Genomic DNA, 13,959 nt, shown 5'->3' on the forward strand with positions numbered 1-13,959 from the left:
CCAACAAGGCGGACCCGAATGGTCCTTTATTCTGTATAGTTCACATCATTATGTAACTTGAACCCTTACCCCATTCCCAACCTTTAAAGTTACACTATACCTGCCCCTGCAAAAAACCCTGCAAATATCGACTAGCTATTTTTCTGGAGGAGGGTAATCTGGAAATAAAACTCTGTTTTTGTTACAATGTAGCTGTTCATCAAGGACTCAGCTTGGAAGGTAAAGCTTTCAGATCATGTGTTGACCAATGTATTGGCCAACATCTAAGTCGACTGTCGATCAACTTATTGGTTGCTATGTTAATCGAGTGTTGCTCAAGTGTTGAACAAGTATCTGATGAGTGTCGGTCGAGTATCAAACAAGACTTGACAGGCACACTGTAGTTGGCTGCTACAGTGTATCGGTCCAAGGTATTGCTTGACACCCTCCCATAGGACAGTGATCCAAGCTTTCTTGCAGGCTTATCAGCACCAAGCATTAGTCTCAGCTAACACAGATTTGAACAATAAATTTGAAAATAGTTTCTCTGAGCTTCAAGTGACTTCAAAAGCTGGATGGCTACTATTTGTCAATACATTTTCGTTTTAATCACATTAGGGTGACAAAGATACGTCAACAAGTATTAAAACAAAAGCATGAAAAAGTGTTTTCTTGATACTGAACTTTCGCCGTTATGAGGCGTTTCAAACAGTGCACTGTCAATAACGCGATTTTGTTATCTGATGATCAGCCTTCCAGGCGTGCAGATAGTAGAACAAGGCGCGAAGTCATCTCTTTGCGCCGTCACAGCAATCTGAACGCATGGTACAGGCTAGTTGATCACAGACAGTGTACCTTATTAACACTGCTCTCAAGGCAGCTTTCAAAACAAAGACACGTTATTAACTACATAATGTAGAAGACAAATGATCTTGTCTGACAATGTACACTGAAATTCGACAAACTACTCTTTGTATCATCTTACCAGCTCCCGATCCACTGCCGTGAGTGTGGCGAAAATTTTCGTACATCATCTTTCGAGACTGAATACCACTTCCTCGATAGTGTTATCCATAAATCTGAGCACTTGTCCAATCCTTGCATAAATACGGCCGGTGCGGAGCAAAAAGGCTGTATTCCGTCGTTGCTACACAAGCTGGTTTCTATCGTCTTTGAGAGGTCTGTCAATAAACCAATCACGTGCAGAAATTCGCGTCACATGATTAGTCAGTCAGCGGTTGTAAACAAAAACAAAACTTGAACTATGTTTCGTACCTAGTGTAAAAAGATCGATTACAACAAACATCAACATCGCTGTTTGTTTGCTCACACGGTGTTGTTTATATTAGACGAACTTTGTGGAATTGTATCCTAATACTGTAGTGAGATTTCTAATCCAAGACAAGGGAAACAAGACAGGTATTTTAAAAAAGATCCTTATCGTTATTTATAATTTCGATATCGGAGTTTCGCCGCAGGAAAGCTTTTTCATTTGAAGAACTGTTCGCCCACTCACATCTTCTCGCATATTTGATCTCCATTAAAAGCAAATTGTCTGCATTATAATTCTGAAGCTACACCCTAAACAACTCAATATTTTATTAAGTTTTCGCAGGGTGAATCTTTATTAGATCGGCATGGATTTTGACCGGGTCCTTTCAAATGACATTTGTTCGCCGCAACTCGACGATGACACGGTCAAATATGATGCTGGAAGCAAGCATGGCATAAAAGCGTTGATGGTGATGGACGACTTGAGAAAACGCCAACAGCTCTGTGACGTGACCATCTGTGTTGGAAGCAAAAAGATCCACGCACATCGTTTAGTTCTAGCGTCGTTTAGCTCATATTTTCAAGCTATGTTTACTGGGGGAATGATGGAAAGTCGGGAAGAAATGGTAACCTTGAAAGATGTCGACTGCAAGACCGTTGAACTGCTTATAGATTTTGCTTACACGGGGAAACTCGATATATCGATCGATACAGTTCAGTCCCTCCTTTATACTTCTTCTTTGTTACAACTCACCGCAATTCAGAAGGCTTGTTCTGACTTTCTAGAACATCAACTACATCCATCCAATTGTCTGGGAATTCGTTCTTTCGCAGATGCGCACTCTTGTACTGGTCTGCTTCAAGCTTCGGAGAAATACATCTACGAACATTTCAATGATGTTGTAAAGAATGAAGAATTTTTACTTCTTCCCCGCGATGAACTAGCGGCGTTGTTGACTTGCGAAGAACTAAATGTTGATTCTGAAGAGGATGTTTATAATGCTCTTATTTCGTGGGCTAGGCAGGATGTAGACGAGAGACAATCCTTCCTAGCTGAGCTTCTTGGCATAATTCGCCTGCCATCATTATCTCCTCATTTTCTAGTTGACCGGGTAGAAAAAGAAGAACTTATCCGCCAAGACATTGCATGTAGAAATCTCTTGGATGAAGCCAAGAACTTTCATATGTTACCAGATAGGCGGCGTAAGCTTGGAGGTCAAAAATCTCGACCCAGGCGGTCCACTTTTGGCAAACTGTTTAGTGTTTGTGGAATGGATTCAACAGGACACCCAGTGAGGACTGTGGAACAGTACGACTTTCACAGCCGCAAAGTAAAGAACCTCTGTCCACTCAACACTCCACGAAGTGGGGTGGGTGTTGCAGTACTTAATGGAAAGCTTTATGCAGTTGGAGGACATGATGGGACTAGATACCTCAGCAGGTGTGAAGACCCTTAAATTATGAAATGCAGCTGTGAATGTTAAGCCCTAGGGTGGCTGAAGGGTTATTTTCTTGAATGTTATTGGGGTATCATGTATAACACTCATGCAAGTTGCCGTTAACCTTTCCAGCTTTTGTTATTGGCCAGTTAACATGCACCTCAAGAAAGAGAACCTTAAAAAGTCAGCTAAGTTTCCAAGTTTGGGATTCGTGGGTTTGGAAGTAATGAAGATAATAATTTTTCTCCAATGTTCATCACCCAAATTGATTATATAATTTATAGGCTTTTGTACAGTGTGCCCCCACCACACCATCTACATGTTCCATTTGCATCTGTCCCCACCCATGTTACGGTAGAAACCCAGTAACTCAAACTCTGAAGGGAAACAAAAAACAGTTTGAGTTAGCAAGGGTTTGAGTTAACAGGGTCGATTGCAGAATTTAATTTTCCGTATTGATAGTTACTGATTTTTCAGCACTCAGTGTATAGTGTAGTGCAAATGTAACTTATTCCATTAGAAATGGTAACATGATTAGGCATTTTTTATAGTGATCTGTTTGTTGCTCTAATTAAAATCAAATTGATGTAGTGTTGGCCAGTGTTAGTTTTAGTGTTTTTACTGATTATACAAAAAGAAGAGCTAATGGGATGGCAATGAAGTGGAGTTACATGTACTAGAACCAGAATTCGAGTTATCGGGGTAAATTTCAGGGAATTTTTAATCAAGGGAAATGGAATTTCATTTAAGCTAGTGGGGAATTTGAGTTAACCGGGTTCCAATTCACCTAATAAAAATGACTGAAAAGTGACGTAAAATCCAAGAAAAACTGATCTTAGTTCAAGTTAGCGGGGAGTTTGAGTTATCTGAGTTTGAGTTATGAGGGCTCTACTGTATATATTCCCTTATTTTACATCTATATGATACAAATATCATTCCAAAACTTGGCAACATTACTCATTTTAAGGTGCTCCGTCCAGCAGTGTCGGTGGATATGTGCCACAAACTGATCCATATTAAAATTTGAAAAAGATAATGTACACTGTAAGGGTCTGATGGCACCAACTTTAGTTTTTTTTTTAATTTAGATATTATTAATGTTTGAAAGGAATCATCTTTTTTTTTCACTAAACCCAGTGTTGAATGCTATGATGTCACCACAAAAGAATGGAAGTTTGTTGCTTCCATGAATCATCCACGTCGATATGTTGCTGCTGCAGCTCTAGGAGGCTTACTGTATGCTGTTGGAGGCTATGATGGCATTTCAGTACTTGATTCTGTGGAAGCATATGATCCAAAACTTGATCAGTGGAAGCGAGTGGAAAGCATGTCAAATGCTCGCAGGCATGTGGCTGTTGGTGTCTTAGAAAATGATGAGAATGATGGTTCTGGGCCAGGTAATTAAAAAATACCATATTTCCTCAAATAAGTGCCCACGCACTAATCGGGCCCTGCCCCGATCAAGCACCTACACTCCAGGCCTAAGTATCAAACAAGTGCACCCCCCTCAAATAACAGTCCCCCTCCCCTCCCCATCACTTTTTTTAACAGTGCAGATACAAGGAAAACCTGTTTCTATTGCCACTTTATTGATAACTCTGTCTGTAAACAATACAATGGAACTAATAGGTGCGCTTGATCACCAACAGTCTGAGAACTTGATAAGTGCCCCCCTCGATTAAGGTCCCTCCTTCCAATAAGCACTCATCCTTTTAGCTGAAATTTTAAATAAGTGCGTGGGCTTATTCAAGGAAATCTGGTAATCATTGTTAAAATGCATTAATATATTTTGTATTCCCACCTTATAGTGTTGACGGAGCTAGGTGTTTTCTTAGGGAAGTACACAATGTATTAAAGCAGTTAACCTCCACCATTTTTTTAGCCCTCAACTTTGACTATGGAAGTGGTCTGAAGAGCTAATCTTGAGCTTGGCTTTATGTGTTAATTTTCTTTTGGCAATCTTGCCAAAGACACTTTAACTATTAAACCTTCCCACACAACCTTCTTTGGATTTGATAAATGTTATTTTACTTTGGACATTTTCCATCATCCCCAGTTACTTATTCATGTATTCTGTGCTTGAGTGGAAACATTTATTTCAGCCATCTGAAATGTGTCTCTTTCTCCGCAATTCTTTTGAACAAGCAAAAAGTTGTATCTTAACCTAGTGAATTCAAAATAGTTCAGACAAGAGAGCAACTTAAGTTACAGTAACTGATGCGATAAATTTTTAGAAACTTTTACATGTAATGGTGTCATTACTGATTTCAGTTTATTCAAATCTGTCACAATCATTGTGGTAACTTTTTATTCTATGAAACTGGCCTTTTTTTTTTTAATTCCATGATTATAGGTTTTTTTTTATATCATACCACACTGAAGCTGTGCTGTAACTGACTAACATACAGTGTACATGCTAGAAATAGTGAAAACTGAGAGAACAACTCTTGAAAGTGTCGAGTATTAAAAATGCGTTTTTCTTTTAATAATGCAAATGGTACATGTACTTCAGCTACCTAATAATAAGATTTCTTTTTCTCCCTCTTTTTTCATTGTATGTAATGTATGCCATCCAGCTTCAACCCAGGTCTCTTTTTTTTACTTTTTTGAGCATAATAATTTTACCTTCAGTATTAAAAGTGTTCTGACATTTATATTCTCAGGATATCTGTTTGCCGTTGGTGGCCATGATGGGATCATCTATTTAAAGACAGTTGAAAGGTACAACCCCGTCATTAATGAGTGGACTTATGTTGCATCCATGGGAGCACGGAGAGGTGGAGTGGGTGTGGCCACCCTTGGGGGTTGTTTATATGCTACAGGTGGATACGATGGCACTTCCAACCTCAGTACTTCAGGTATGTCATGACTCCTCAGCCATGCTATGGTCAACTCTGTATATTATATAGCGGTCACCCTGTATATTATGGTCACCAGACAACTTCCCAAACTGTTCATTGCCCTATATTTTCTGCAAAGTTGACCTGTATACATGTTTAGCAGTCACCCTCTATATAACAGTCATCTTTCCATTTCCCAAGGTTCACCTTGACTGTATGACCTGTATTCTAGTTTAAACCTGGGCTGGGTTGTTCAAAGCTGGGATACAATAATCCAGGTTACTGCGAAATTTGAATTCAGATATGAAAGCAAGAAAACGCTTTTGATAAAGAGAAAAAAACCCGGGTTAACGCAAATTGCCTGTCAAACAGATGGGCCCTGGAGAATAAGATAAAGTCATTCAAAGTCAAGTGTCATTTGTATCCGTCACTGGCCCTTTATTTGTGAGTCATGGATACTTAACCTTAGGGTAGGACCAGCAATCCAAAGATGATGCCAAGGATGGCCCCTGTATACCTTCCTTTAAAGATGTTTTGAGTTGTTATTACGTCCCACCCAATATTTGGCTGCAGTTCCAACTGTTTGAATTTTGATAAAATTTATTTTGTTACACAGCTCCTTTAAGACAGTATACTGTTGACTTATAATAGATGAGTTTCAAAGATAAGTGTTAAAAAATCTGGGAAATAAGATGATGATGACTATAAAAGAAAGTCCCACAGCCATCTGATATAATCCTTGGGTATTTTTCTCTCAAGTTATTATAATTCAACACCCCTAGAGTAGGAATTACAGCTGTACTAATGAATTAAAATCTGTTTTGTCTTCATTACATAAGAGCGCTACTACCCTGAAGAAGACAGATGGGCTTTTGTGGCACCAATGAGTGTATGCCGTAGTGGACACGGCGTAGGAGTTGTTAATGGGTGTCTGTATGCCCTAGGAGGTCATGATGGGGTGTCATACCGCAACAAAGTAGAATTCTTTGACCCTCAAGTTGGTGAATGGACTAGTGTTGGTCAGATGGGAATGTGTAAGGCTGTGGCTGGTGTAGCTGTTATGAAGGAACACTGACATTTGGAGCATATCAGTTTTGCAAGAGTTAGAGTGATTTTCGTATGACTTTAAAATGAAAACGCGCGAACAGAACAGAAACAACGAAAGAACGGAAATAGAGCGATTTGATTGATCTTTTCATCCATTAGCTGATAAAACAAATAACGAACACTTACCGAAACCATTTTTCAAGGACATACGAAAATCGCTTTATGAAAAAAGGACGAAAAAAAGGAGCATTTACTTTTGTCCCTTCGTTATTTCGAGGTCCACTGAGCATAAATTTTGATGGAAACGAGATCTTCCACAAACTTAAATCCAAATCATGGTGCTGGGGAAAATCATGCATGGTGGGTACGGATCCCTGAAAAATTCCAAGACAGGATACTAAAAAACGCACCCTACCCTAGTGGCCCCTGTTTTCTTTCATTCATTCAATACTGGAAATAACTAGCCTGCTGAGCAAAGAAAGACCAAGGAACGGGATTTTCGGTTTTGGCCGCGCGAGAAATGGAACGAGAGCCCTTCCCCGCTCTTTTACTCGCGGTCTTTGACTCTCGTTCCTCGTTCTTTGCGCCGAAACCAAACGGAAACGCTTGCTACGCAGGCTAGGAAACAACTGCCAGGAATAATTTGCAATAAATTTATAAATTGTTTGGACGTGTTGTCCAACCAAAGGTGTCTCCGCCTTTCCCTTGAATGTATGGTGGTCAAAGAAGAAGAAGGAAGTAACATTGTGTTTTCTTTGGGGAGGTCTCGATTTAATTCATTACTTGATTGAAAACAGCACTGCAATGCTCAATGGAGCACAAAAGTATTGATTTCCGTGAGGAACATGTATGTATGTGCCCTGTAGATGTTAACCTTTTCCAAGAGTGTTATAAGATTGTCGTAGCTATTGTAAAAGGTTTACTTGGCAAAAATTTGATATGTTTTCGAGACACTGCTGATAAGTCATGCTCTAAAAGAAATGGAGAGCTCATACTTAATAATATTTATTTGTGAAAACACTCTTTAGTCGACTAGAATGATGATAAGATATTACTGTCTATGTTAGACGCACGATGAATTTTGGCTTTTTGTTTTACATTTTAAGCCGTTATTACTAAGTATGTTTTGTGTTGCACAACGCGCCATTAAATGTACAAAACAAAGTGTTATTAAAAGGATACAAGTGCAATTGCCACTAGATTATTAAACTGGAATCAAGGTTGCAATTGTTTGATGGGGCACTGAATATACTGTCATGTCGGTGGTAAATTGTTCTCATCTTCCAAATTTGGTAACCTTCTGCTGGCTTTGAAGAATTAGCTGGGGGATTTAAACCAATCAGAAACGGCGGAATATTTTTTTAAAAAATGAATAATTTTTGAACTGAAATGATGAAATAACGAATAATGGCCTCAAGAAAATTTTCGAGCGGTAAATCATGGAATAATTACACCCAATTGTTCCTCTTCACTCCTTTATTGAAATAGTGCAGTTTCAAAATTCAATAGCCACAAGTTCACGGCCAAGCAAAGTTTGCTTTAAAGGGGCTATGCTACATGAGAAAAATCCAGCTAGTGGTCTATTATCAATGCTGCGTTCTAATTGGTTGATCTACTACTAGGTTATATGTTATAGCCTACTATAGTAGCGAAAAGCGCCGGCTTCTTGAAGGCATAAAAGGATTAAAGTCTAGCTTTAACTAGCTAAAAATGTTTTGTCTCCATATTTTTGACCAACTAGTTGGATTTTACTAAAATTATTATTTCCCTCGCTCTCATGGCCTCTGAGTTAATAGCCCATTCGGCCTTCGGGCTCATGGACTATTGACTCGAAGTCCATTCGGGCTCGAGGAATAATCGTTAATTATTTGCCATCTTTGTAAAAAGCTGAAGCATTTTTCACATCAGTCGAGTTCCAAAACTAATGCTCCAGTTTTGTTACTATAATTAGGCATTGAAACTGTTTCCTGTCGTCTGCTGCGGTGGATGGTAAGGATGGCCATGTATTAAAACTAGAGAAAGTTGGGCCAACTTTTTCAATTTTTTAAAAAAATTGAAAAAATACTATGCCTGCAAAAATCACCAAAAACTTTAATTATGGTTATTGCTCCTAGTGAAATTTGTTTGATATCTTCTTTATATCTCCACAGGAGTAAGGGCCGCAAATGCAGTAAGGTCCAGTCAGTTCAAACGTCGATCTTTTCATGTACCGAACCTAATCCCTTCAATTAAGTACCTGAAAAGTTCGACGCTTCAAATATTATTTGGTCGACCCATGAATTAAGATCCAGTGGCCCATACAGGAATTTGGACTGTGGCGTAGACTGCAAAACAGTCGGGTTTTTTTCTCAAAATCATTAAAGAAATCGGTAAAGCGTGGTTCGCGCGCGAGCCGCGCGTACTTGAATACGCAAAAATACGGAATGTTTTGCAGTCTAATTGTGGAGCGACTTCGTTTAAAACGTCGAACTTCTCATGTGCCGAACCTAATGTGTAAATTACTAATATATTTATTTAGCCAGGGCTAAAAGCGTCGGAAGGCTCGATAATATTTTGAGTTTGCTCGAACAAAATATAAAATCGTGTAATGCTGAGCGGCGAAGGCAACGAGAACGGTGAAAAAACAAAAATAGGTCTAATTAGCAAAAAGCCAACTTTGCACGTGAACACGCTTTTTTGTATATTTCTTTGCCGTTGTTTTGGAAGACTACATCGTGAAACTTCCTGGTTACACTTATGGAGGAACTGTCGTACGTGATCTTGTTCACTTTTTTTTCACTGCCGCTCATTTTTACCTTGGTGGCCGCTAGCAGTTCTCATAATTTCACCGCCGCTACAATGTTCATGTTGTTCTTCCAACAAAAAAATGACTCCTTTGTTTTTTATCTCTCGCTGTAGCTCTTGATCGCTCTTTTTCTTTCCTTGAGCTTCGCTGGCCTGCCGCCCACTTTCTCCTTTTCTCTGCCTTTCTCTTTCTCTATATTCCAAATTTGTGGACATGACATTTAATCTAAGCTTAATACTTCAGACAACACGGACACAAAAATAATTTCCGCTTTCCGTTTTCGTCATTATTGACTCTACGTTTAGTTGTCTCTGCTTCACAAGACGCGCGTGGCTACGCGATTTCCCGCCAAAATAACCTCGAGTTGCATTTGGGTTGCCATACCTGTTATTTGAGTTATTTTACATTGGTATGCCTGTGATGCGGACGGATGGGCGCACGGGCAGACGGTCACGTAATTACCAAAATTTCTCGGATGGGTAGATTACCACATTTTCTTAGATATGGGGCTACGCCTGCGCGCGAGTGGAGCCCCGCTAAAATTTTTTTTCACTTGTAGACATTTTATATTAGACCATTAAACATCGTGAAAATGAATTGAGTCCGACTTATTAAGTTCGACGTCTGAATCAACCGTCGAACTTATATCATTTGGGTCGACCTAAATTAGCAATTAATGAATGAGGCTGAGTAGGATATATACCTCTTATTAGCCGAGTTTTCGGTCCGTACTGTAAATTACGGACCGAGTTTTTTTTGCATCGATTTATGGCCCAAGCGCGAAGCGCGCGGGCCATAAATCGATGGAAAAACACGAGGATCCGTAGTTTACACTACGGACCGAAAAAACGAGGCTAATAAGATGTTTATTATATGGCTTCTTCCTGTTTGGGGGACCGGAAACAGGTGCAGGACGCACGATTTGACAGTCATTTGACTGGTGTCCAAAAAGAAAGTTTTTATTGGCGCACGAAAACAATAGCACAAAACAAAGGGTTTCCGAGAAAGTAAAAACAAATTCGCCATGTTGAAAAAGTTTATTCGGTCAAAACTAAGAGCACTGTAAGTTTTAGCTCTTTAATGCAACGCTTGGGTATTTCGGAAACCGGACACTGTGTCTGTCTAGAAGTCTTTTCCATCTTTCCTCCGTTTGTCCTTGTAAAAAAAACACTGAAAAAGGCAAAGAAGCTTTTCAAGGTAAGTTTGTTGTCATTGTCGTAGGATTCGCTCGTAAATTGTTTTTGGGACAACCTCTCTTTATGCCAGTTCATTCTCGTCTTCAATTGTGATCTGTGTTAAAATTTTCAAACACTGACTAGCATTCTCTTCCTCGGCAAGGTTGCGATTCAGTGTTTACATCAGCTTCGTTCTCATTAAAACAAACCTAGGTTAAAATTTCGAAAGGCAAAGTCAACATCCCAGTCCTCAAGATTTCCAGACATATTTTAAAGTTTATTCGGTCAAAACTAAGAGCACTGTAAGTATTCACTCGTTAATGTGACGCTGGAGTCTTTTGAAAACTAGACATTGTGTCTGGCTCGAACTCGTTTCTATCTTTCTTTCGTTGGTCTTTGAAAAAACACTGCAAATGGCAAAGAAGCTTGTCAAAGATGATCGGGTGCAGGTATGTTTGTTATCATATTTCAGATATTTGTCGAAGAAATTACTCATTTTCTCTTAGGCAAAACATCTCGAATCTCTGCCAGTCGATTTTCGTCTTCTTAACTGTGTGCTACGACGAAATTTTCAAACACTGACTAGAATCCTCTTCCATAAGTTAACGAGTTAGTTTCTTCATCGCCTTCGTTCACAAATAAAGATAGTTTAAAATGTTGAAGGCCAAAGTCAACATCCAAGTCCTAAAGGTTGACAGACATCTTATAACTTTATTTAAACCTTTTTTTGCGAGCTAAAGAGATTTAGAGCTCCGAAATGAGCATTTTCTTTAAAAAGTTTGGTCCGTATAGTAAGTTACGGACCGCAAATTGACCAATCGCATGGCGAAAACAGACTCAGTCATATAATCAGAAGAATTATGCAGATCGAGGAGGATGTTACCCATCGAGGCGTTCGGTCCCGGTGGATAACACCCTTCGAGATCTGCATAATTCTTTATATCCTACGAAAGCCGAATTCATTAATTGCTTTATTGTTCATTCAAAATAATTCCTAGTTTAAAACCAACTAAAACATGCTTACCTTCGTCGATGTTAAGTTCACCTCGATAGTGCATGTTTAGAAGATAAAGGGCTGTTCAGCTCCAAAAAACAGATGTTGTCCTTCGAGTTGTCTTCTTGCTATGTTTTTAGACAATAGTTCGGCGTGAAAGGAGTAAAATGTTCCGCCGACTGTTCGGCCATTTCTCTTTTCACAACCAAAACAACTCAATCTCATTCCCAGGTCTTCTCGGTTAACGGTGCATTTTAATACGGTCCAGATAAGAACGATAGCAACAACGGCAACGAACATGTTGGAATGCAAAAAAGGTGCTAACTTTTCTATTGTCTGTACTTACTTCTGATTGGCTTAAACAACAAAAGTTAACAAATCTTCATAAAGCAGTACATATATTCATCCTTACTTTCCAACCATCTTCCATATAACAAAATCCGGTCTCAGTGTGAATAACAAAGAAATCCTATGTGGGGAACAAGTAAAATTGTAAACTTTTCTTGGCTATTGCTTTCAACTCTTGTGATTGGTCAAAATCTTTTGACACAGAAAAACACCCTTTGAAAGTAGAGTGTAAATGCATTTTATTGCGTAAACGGCCTTCATGTAGGTTTATGCATTCTCTGTGTAAAAATGATAACATTCCTATGTGGGGAAAGCACCGTCCCCGCATAACAAAAGAAATTGCTATCCACCTTACCCGGATCATTACTTAACCTGCAACAGTGCTGCACTTTTGACGTCTTTGGTTGATTAATCGCAAAGTTCTTCCAAATTTGGTCAACAGTACCTGTTTATGGTGAATTATGCATGTGCTTTTAGCCAATCAGAAACGGAGAAATATTATGAATGAATAATAATAGGTATTAAGTTCGGCAAATGAAAAGATCGACGTTTGAAATGGGCCTAAGTAACGATTTCAACTCAGAATTGACCTAAAACAGCAACGTCCTCGTGACATAATCCCTTTTTAAAAGAACTTTCGTTTTTCATTCTTGGTAACAAATGAAATGAATTTATACACGGATAAAAATGCAGGTTGAAAGCTACCACAGTCAGGAATAGTGCTAACTTCACCAGTTTCTAACCCAGGGCGGGCTTACTATTATCCGCCGTGGTCTGACCCGTTTAGGGTTACGTAAACAATCAGGGATAATCTCTCAGTCGACTCTCACGCTACGCTTCATTGGGCTTAAAAAGCGTCCTATTTGTAACAATAAGGTAAAAGCGCACGCAAACCAAGGAGGTCAACTTCACGCGGTTTGAGCTTTACCCGGCTCCTGTAGCAAGAGAAAGGTACAGCTGAATCACCAAGAACAAATAGCGTTGGTTCAAATTCGCTCAAATAATTAGTTTTAACCGAGTAAACGGCGACGACGATATCTTAACGCAACCCGACACTAATCAGCCTGTTGCTGAGGGGTCGGTGACCATTTTCGTTGAAGGCCACACCCTTGTACCCAGGATTTGTGGAGGCTGTACGGAAGTAACGCGATGTTGTATCACCACACCACGAGTGACATTGCTTGTAACAAGAATTAGTATAAGCGGAAACGAAGAAGCCCGAAAAGAAATAATTATCACAGATAAGCAGCTGGTAGGAGTGGTAGTTACTTGCTTCTAATCCGTCCGGCAAAACTCCGTCCCACAGTCCATAGACTCTGCCGTTGTTATATCTGTAGTTGTCAGCGGCTGTTATTCGTGTCTGGCTACGTCGTGTGAAGTAGGCCTTCCTTCCAGTTTGGTGGTCAATAAAAATGATTTCTGTGAACTAGAACGAAAAGCCACAGCGAAATAAGGGGAGAATGAAGCTATGATATTCTAAGAAATTTTAAGTTCACCTGCATTTTTTGGAATTGCTTGTTTTGATTGGCAAGATGATTACACTAATTGTCAGAACTGTTTTCCACAACTTTGCCAGTTGGTCCATCGGTAACTCATTAAAGCCATTTAAAGCAATTAATCAACTTACTTTGATGTTGTTGCAGTTTGTTCTGTACCCGTCAGTTCCATATGGAAATGTGGCATTATACTTGACCTCAGTCCTGGGTTTGGCGTATTCATCGGTAGTGTAACACATGGTCCATCCTCCATTGTATGACTTCATGTCACAGTAAGCTAGGAACGCGTTTGAATGGCTTCCACCATCAGGGTCTAACCAGTACATACCGTCTCCCTTAGAATGACCTTTCATTTTTATATCCCTGCAACTGACTTCTATCACTGTAAATAAGGTGATGAAATTTCAATCCAGCAACTAAACACCGTATGGACATTTTCTCCTTAGTATGCCATTAACATGAAAAATATAATCGGTCCCTAAGGAATTCACAGAAAACAGCTGAGAATTTAATTGCGGGCGACAAGGGGAAACCGCAATCCTTATCTCCAGGTTGTTAATACGCATGCGTCACATGTATGTAGC

General features: G+C 39.4%; 3 protein-coding genes across 3 annotated transcripts in view; 1 reads left to right on the forward strand and 2 right to left on the reverse strand.

Moving 5' to 3' along the window:
- Positions 1–1,095, reverse strand: part of LOC140947698 (von Willebrand factor A domain-containing protein 3B-like) — a 32,622-nt gene extending 31,527 nt beyond the window's left edge. The window contains exon 1 of the mRNA XM_073396874.1: positions 965–1,095. Coding sequence (XP_073252975.1) covers positions 965–1,013 — 49 coding nt within the window. The 5' untranslated portion in view covers positions 1,014–1,095. The remainder of the gene's footprint in view (positions 1–964) is intronic.
- A 210-nt stretch (positions 1,096–1,305) lies between these two features.
- LOC140947624 (kelch-like protein 18) lies at positions 1,306–6,713 on the forward strand. The gene is made up of 5 exons (XM_073396771.1): positions 1,306–1,398; positions 1,586–2,692; positions 3,828–4,087; positions 5,354–5,548; positions 6,370–6,713. The coding sequence occupies exons 2-5, from the start codon at positions 1,617–1,619 to the stop codon at positions 6,603–6,605; spliced, it is 1,767 nt and encodes a 588-aa protein (XP_073252872.1). The 5' UTR covers positions 1,306–1,398; positions 1,586–1,616; the 3' UTR covers positions 6,606–6,713.
- A 6,205-nt stretch (positions 6,714–12,918) lies between these two features.
- On the reverse strand, positions 12,919–13,740 carry LOC140949272 (uncharacterized). The gene is made up of 2 exons (XM_073398497.1): positions 13,507–13,740; positions 12,919–13,305 (listed from the first exon to the last, which is right to left on the reverse strand). The coding sequence occupies exons 1-2, from the start codon at positions 13,726–13,728 to the stop codon at positions 12,919–12,921; spliced, it is 609 nt and encodes a 202-aa protein (XP_073254598.1). The 5' UTR covers positions 13,729–13,740.
- Between the last annotated feature and the right edge of the window lie 219 nt (positions 13,741–13,959).

Source organism: Porites lutea, chromosome 9, assembly GCF_958299795.1.
Source record: "Porites lutea chromosome 9, jaPorLute2.1, whole genome shotgun sequence".
In the NCBI taxonomy this organism is placed as follows: Eukaryota; Metazoa; Cnidaria; class Anthozoa; order Scleractinia; family Poritidae; genus Porites; species Porites lutea.

What these genes read in the sequence shown, in the direction of transcription:
- LOC140947624 (XM_073396771.1), top strand. Translation starts at nt 1,617, where the DNA reads ATGGATTTTGACCGGGTCCTTTCAAATGACATTTGTTCGCCGCAACTC. An exon ending in GAATGATGGTTCTGGGCCAG is followed by an intron (nt 4,088 to 5,353) that starts GTAATTAAAAAA and finishes TTATATTCTCAG; the next exon opens with GATATCTGTTTGCCGTTGGT. An exon ending in TTCCAACCTCAGTACTTCAG is followed by an intron (nt 5,549 to 6,369) that starts GTATGTCATGAC and finishes TCATTACATAAG; the next exon opens with AGCGCTACTACCCTGAAGAA.
- LOC140949272 (XM_073398497.1), bottom strand. Translation starts at nt 13,728, where the DNA reads ATGAAAGGTCATTCTAAGGGAGACGGTATGTACTGGTTAGACCCTGAT. An exon ending in CAAACTGCAACAACATCAAA is followed by an intron (nt 13,306 to 13,506) that starts GTAAGTTGATTA and finishes TTTTCGTTCTAG; the next exon opens with TTCACAGAAATCATTTTTAT.